The sequence below is a fragment of the Plecotus auritus genome, assembly GCF_963455305.1.
Source record: "Plecotus auritus genome assembly, chromosome: 1".
Taxonomy (NCBI): Eukaryota; Metazoa; Chordata; class Mammalia; order Chiroptera; family Vespertilionidae; genus Plecotus; species Plecotus auritus.
Window position 1 is genome coordinate 15,577,503 of NC_137770.1, and position 6,089 is coordinate 15,583,591.

Below are 6,089 nucleotides of genomic sequence, written 5' to 3' on the forward strand. Positions count from 1 at the left end.
CACACTGCTCTGTTGAAACTAGACCTTGTGGTGGTAGCTCTGCTTGGTTCTTAGTCTCCTGTTTTTCCTCTTGCATTAATAAAAAATTTTATAGTTTGCTGCTCACCACCTCTTCCTAAGGGTTCCATAAGTAAAATAAAAATAAAACAGGAAGTGGGTAATAAGGAGATGAGAGTAGAAATTGCATAAGCATAGTGTGACTGGTCTAGAAGGTACCTCACATTTTCCAATCCAAGAGCCAGAGAGGTTAATTGATTTGCCCCAGGTCTCAAAATGAGTTTGCGGTAGAATAGGAACTAAGAATTTAAATCTGTATCTTTAGTCCCTACTGCTCTGTGTTTTAAACTACCCCCTTGGTCTCATCCTGGGTTTTTTCTCAGGCACTAAAACATAGTAATAACAGCCCAAATGAACTCATTATTTTCTCTTTCTGATTCTCAGTGAATGCTGTTACCATGTAATCAGTTACACCAGCTAGAAATCTTATGGTAGTCTTTTAATCCTCCTCCTGTCCTTCATATTTAGTCCGATCAGGTAGAAGTGTACCCCGGAACTATAGAAGCTAATGTGTTATATGATAGTTGGTTTGTCAGTTTATTTCTCTGGTTCTCTGGTGATTTTGCAGATAGTATGTGGTCCAGAGTAGGATCTCAATATGTGCTTGTTGAATGCATGCTTGAATGAAAGATGTTTTGTTTTAAGTCATTTGTAGATCTGGAAATGTAGATGTTTATTAAGGTCGACTCTATTACATATAAAAGCCACCTGAGAGCCCCCACTGAGGTATGTGATTCTGTGATTTAGATAACCTTTTTGTGTTGCAGCTGGATGGCTCATATATGCTGTAGGGCAAGTTGAGGTTACAGCACAAGAATGGTATACACTCACTTTAACTATTAAGGTAAGTATTGCTGCTCAGCATGCCTGGAGGTAAGATGTTCTTCTCTTGTCCCTTTCTAGCATTTTCTGTGACTAGATGGGGGAGTGGGAGGGGGAGGATGGTGGTGATAAATAATGGAAATAGGCAGAAAGTCTGGCATGATACCAGCAAACCACCACTCCCTGGAATAATTGTAAGTGTCAGGGTAAACCCAAAGGGGAGCCATCAGCTGTTGACTTTATCACCCCAATAATTGAAGTGTTTTTTCAAGTTTGCTTGAATGAAGATTATAATTGGAGCTTATAGGTTTAAGCAAAGTCCCATAACTTTATTTTTGATGGTTGAATATAATTTGGTTTTTGACTACAAGCACAATATTTTCAAAGTTGGTTTCCATGAATATATTTGTCAGAGAAGAGACCAGGTTCATTGCAGTACCATGGGCCTTTAAGAATATTTGTCAGAATCACTGGTTGATCATGAATTGTTGATTGACGTGCTTCTAAGGGATGCTCTATGGAGAAATTCTTCTGTATAAACATGCTTCTCTCTGCCAAGATAGTCCTGGCATAACTTTGTTCACATTATAATAGAGATTAAAAAATGGAATTCAGAGAACTTTTTGAACTTGTTCTCTTCCCTTACCCAATCACAAAAATTACAATACTAAATTTTCAGGAAGTATCAATATGTATGGACCATCATAGTTTACTTAACTATACATACTTGATGGGCATAACTTTGTTCCCAGTTATTTCCTTGTACGGGGAACTGAGGCAGTAAAGGATGCCTTTTTGCAGATAGGGGGAGAAATCTTTTACGTGCCTCTTGGGGTACACGTTCTATTATTTATTTAGGCAGATATTTAGAGGTGGAATTGCATTTTAAATTTTAACAGATACTACCCTCTTGCTAGCCAAACTGTATCAATTTTATAGCACTTATAATAATATTTGATATTATCAAGTTTTAAAGATTTTTTCAAACTAATAGATATGATTTATATTTCATTGATAATTAGGGAGGTTGTACATTTTATATTTATTGGTCATTTGTATTTTCTTTTCTCTGAAGTTATCCATTGAATACTTTCCTGATTTTCCTACTGTGTTGTCTTTTTCTGATGGACCTATATGAGTTTATTATATATTCTGGATGGTAACCCATTGTCTGTTATATGTGTTACATATATTTTCTCCTGTTTTCTTGTTCTCATGATTTGTATTTTAATTTTGCTTATGTTATGTTTCATGAATAGAAATTTAAAATTTTGGTATTATCAAATATTTCTCATTTTCTTTGTTTTATATTTTGTTTAAGAAGGTGTCCCTTTTTTTTAGGTTAAGAGCTTTTCTCCCTGCGCCCAAACTAAAGTTTGGGGTGCGTTTTACGTTTAAGTCCTTAATCCATCTGGAATTTATTTGTGAATTATAAGGTGAAGAGCCCGATATCATCTTTTTAAGCAAATGGATAGCTATCATCATTTATTATATAGACTGTCCTTTTGCCCATGATTTGAAGGCCACATATTTTGATGTAATAAGTCATCATGTGCGCGTAGGCTTGTTTCTGAACATTTCTCTGTTCTTTATATTGCTCTGTTTGTCTATTATCCAATGCTAGAGGCCCAGTGTATGAAATTCGTGCATGAGTAGGGTCCCTAGACCTGCCTAGCGAGCGATCAAACTTCTGGTTGAACGCCCGAGGGAACATTTTGCATATTAGCCTTTTATATATATAGGTAATGAAAGGCTAATATGCAAATCGGCTGAATGGTGGAACGACCGGTCGCTATGATGCACACTGACCACCAGGGGGCAGATGCTCAATGCAGGAGCTGCACCCTGGTGGTCAGAGCGCTCTCACAGGGGGAGCGCCACTCAGCCAGAAGCCGGGCTCACGGCTGGCAAGTGCAGTGGCGGTGGTGGGAGCCTGTCCTGTCTCCACGGCAGTCGGGCATCCCCCGAGGCTCCCAGACTGTGAGAGGGCGCAGGCCAGGCTGAGGTACCACCCCCACCGAGTGCATGAATCTCATGCACCGGGCCTCTCGTTTTATTTATAAAAACCGGTCGCTAGCCTGTGGGCCATAGTTGGCTGACTCTTGTTCTTAAGGCAGTGAACCTGTAGATAAATCAATAAATAAAATTATGAATAACAAAATGGAATAACGAGGTAAAGTAGCTTACCTGATTGGATTTTCTCGATAGAGAGGTCAGGCAAGACCTCTTGGAGTGGGCGATGCTTGATCTGAGGGTGCCACTGAGAATGGCCTCTGTGAGGAGCAGCTTGGTCAGGTTGGCTGATGCCTGGAGAGCGGGGGGCGGCGAGGAGAGGAGGTACTGTTAGATAGGTGTTGTGCTTAATATGATTTGTGTATGTGAGTCCCTTGGGTCTGTGTTAATATTCACCATTCCCTAAGTGGCAGGAGATGTTTAATGAGCACTTCTAGAGCTGAGGTGGCTGTGCATGTGTGTAGTAACAGGGATGCGTGTGGACAGCTAGGATTCAATTCCTAGCTCTGCTGGTAAATCTTGACTTTGGTTTTTAATCTTCAGTGTGAGGGTCCTCATCTGTAAAATGAAAAAGCTAAATTGAAGTCTATTGCATTATAGACTTAAAAACAGATTTAATTTTAGTTCTTGGCCACATGCTTTGGATCTTTAGCTCTTCATCCTTTGAAATTAGCTAGTTTGAAATGTTTAGCTGTAATTGCACACTGTGAATATATGCTCATAAATGTACTATAATAATGATAATGAGCGCCGGCTAGCATTTACTCACTGTGTGCCAGGCCCTTAGCTAAGTAGGAATGGCAGCCGCTTGAAGAGGATGTTACTTTATCTTTCTCTGTCAGTGACCAGTAAGTCATTTCTATGGTACTTCCCTTCTTACTGCCCCTGGCAATCATCACTGATGGTGGCTAGTGTTATAACTAAGGGTGGGCTCTTCATATGACTTGGAAGTTATATTCTGTACACTGGGACAGAAAGGACTTACATATATAGACATTTTGGTTCCATCAGTCATGTATGCCCACGACCCATGCACCTACAACCACTTGTAAAAAACAAATGTTTTTTCTTTTATTTCAGTGGGCTCTTGTCTAAAATTTTATAATAATGTTATGAAACGTTTCACATTTCTGTGGGTTTTACAACATTTTGGTGGAGTCCAAGGAAATATTGTGATATTCCTTGTGCCTTGGAAACTATTTACATAGGTAGATAAGAATTTCCTCAGAGAACATTGTTCCTATATTTCAAACTTTTGTTCCAACCCATGGAATTGTTTTCCTTCAGTAAGTCTTAAGTGAGGAGGGTGTTTGCTCCACTAAGTGGGTGGGCCACAGGTTATTAAGAAACGGACTCTGGACAATCATTTTCATATGTCTTCAAGGGTCTCCTTTCTTGCCTCCAGGGTCATCTCTCCTCTGGCACGTTGAATGGCAAGCTTCTGTGGTCAGAGGTCCCAGTGAATTTCCCCAAGAATGGCTGGGCCGCGATTGGAACTCACTCCTTTGATTTTGCACAGTTCGACAACTTTCACGTGGATGCCACACCCTAATATTCACAGAGCACAGTAGAACACTCTTTGGATTTTTTTCTTTCTTTTTGGTTTGGTTCAGAGCCAATTCTTCTTCTTCTTCTTCTTCTTTTTTTTTTTTTTTGATGGATTGATATATAAGCCTTTGGAGGCTAAAAATAATGAAGAGTAAATGAGGAAGAAATATGTTTTTATTTGATCATGTGGAAGATTTTTTTTAAAAACCGGTTCCAAGGGGGAAAAACAGGTGAACCCTACTCTTCAAATGGTACACTGGTTCCACCCCTAGGAGGGCTTTGGTGGTCCAGACCTTGACATTTGGTGTCAATGCTGAGGCCGCCCTCGTCATCTTATTTGGAAGTGATGATGCAGGTGATAATAACTTGATTATCACAGAAATGTATTTATTAATGCTGATGTGTGTCTAAGTGAGCTGATGTCTTTGTCTTAAACTAAAGAACACTAGAAATGCTGCTTTTTGAAGACCACTTCAATGTGTTATTCTAAAAAGTACTTTTTATTTTCCTTTTTTATGATGATGGTTTTAAATTATGGATGTGATGAATGGAATGATTTGAAAATTGTCTCATTAATAAACTACCTCTAAAGCCATTTCTGCAATAATAAATAATAGATTAATTGGGTTATCTGCATTTTTTAAAATTCTTTCAGATCTACTTTTAGTCATATAACCTTATAACTCTCCGTTATAACATTTCCACAGGAAATGGAGGAAGGAAGAAAATACCCTACAGCCTATGCTGTACGTCAGTCTAAAGATGAAATTGAAGGAAATTTTCTTGAGTCATTTCATGTGCTTTTCCTGGTCTGTCCTCTCCTGTGTCACTGGGAAGGTATTAAAAGAGTCAATGAATGAATTTTTTAATCTGCTTGTATGCAGAAGAAGGGGGACACTTAGCTAGTTGTTAATGCATAGAATTGGACCTAATATTTTGTGTGATTAGATGCATTTATGTCATTAAACTACCAATGCATTTATATTTAAGTATGGGTGAGCATATTTGTCATGCAATATAGTTTATATTAAGAATTAGTGTACGTCCTAGAAACAATTCAGTCATTCATGTGGATAAAGTAAATTCTGGAATTCTTTGGAAAGTTTAAAGCTTCAATGAACCTATTCTTCAATTTTGAAATTTATAATCGTTTCATATAGGCTAAACTGACATGAAATTTTGTATTACTATTAAACTCAAGAAACAAAATATTAGAATAAATCAGATTACAGAGAAAAAATTTAAATTTAAACAATGTCTAAGTGATTTCCAGTTCAGTCCCTACATATTTTTTAAAAATTAACTTTACTGAAGTATAACTTACATACAATAAAATGTTATTATTTTAAGTATACAGTTCAACGAGTCTTGATTAAAGGATACATTCATGTAATCAACACCCCAAACAAAATATCAGACATTTCCATCACTCCAGAAAGCTCTCTTGTACACCTGTGCAGTATTTCCTCACACCCCATCTCAGGAACCCGTTGATCTGACTTCTGCCACTTCTGATAAATTTACTTTGTTCCTAAACACATTAGAAGTGGCACAGATGCTGTGTACTGTTTTGTGAAGGATTTATTTCATTCAGCATAACGCTTTGAGATTTGATTATGTTGCTGTGTATATCGGTGGTTTGCTCCTTA

The 6,089-nt window shown here is 37.9% G+C and overlaps 1 protein-coding gene across 5 annotated transcripts in view; it reads left to right on the forward strand.

Annotated features, from left to right (window-relative positions):
* Positions 1 to 5,035, forward strand: part of GALC (galactosylceramidase) — a 41,769-nt gene extending 36,734 nt beyond the window's left edge. For all 5 annotated transcript variants that reach the window (XM_080666057.1, XM_080666058.1, XM_080666060.1 and 2 more), the window contains 2 exons: positions 825 to 901; positions 4,298 to 5,035. In XM_080666057.1, the coding sequence (XP_080522183.1) occupies positions 825 to 901; positions 4,298 to 4,444 (224 nt within the window). In that variant the 3' untranslated portion in view covers positions 4,445 to 5,035. The remainder of the gene's footprint in view (positions 1 to 824; positions 902 to 4,297) is intronic.
* Positions 5,036 to 6,089: the final 1,054 nt, after the last annotated feature.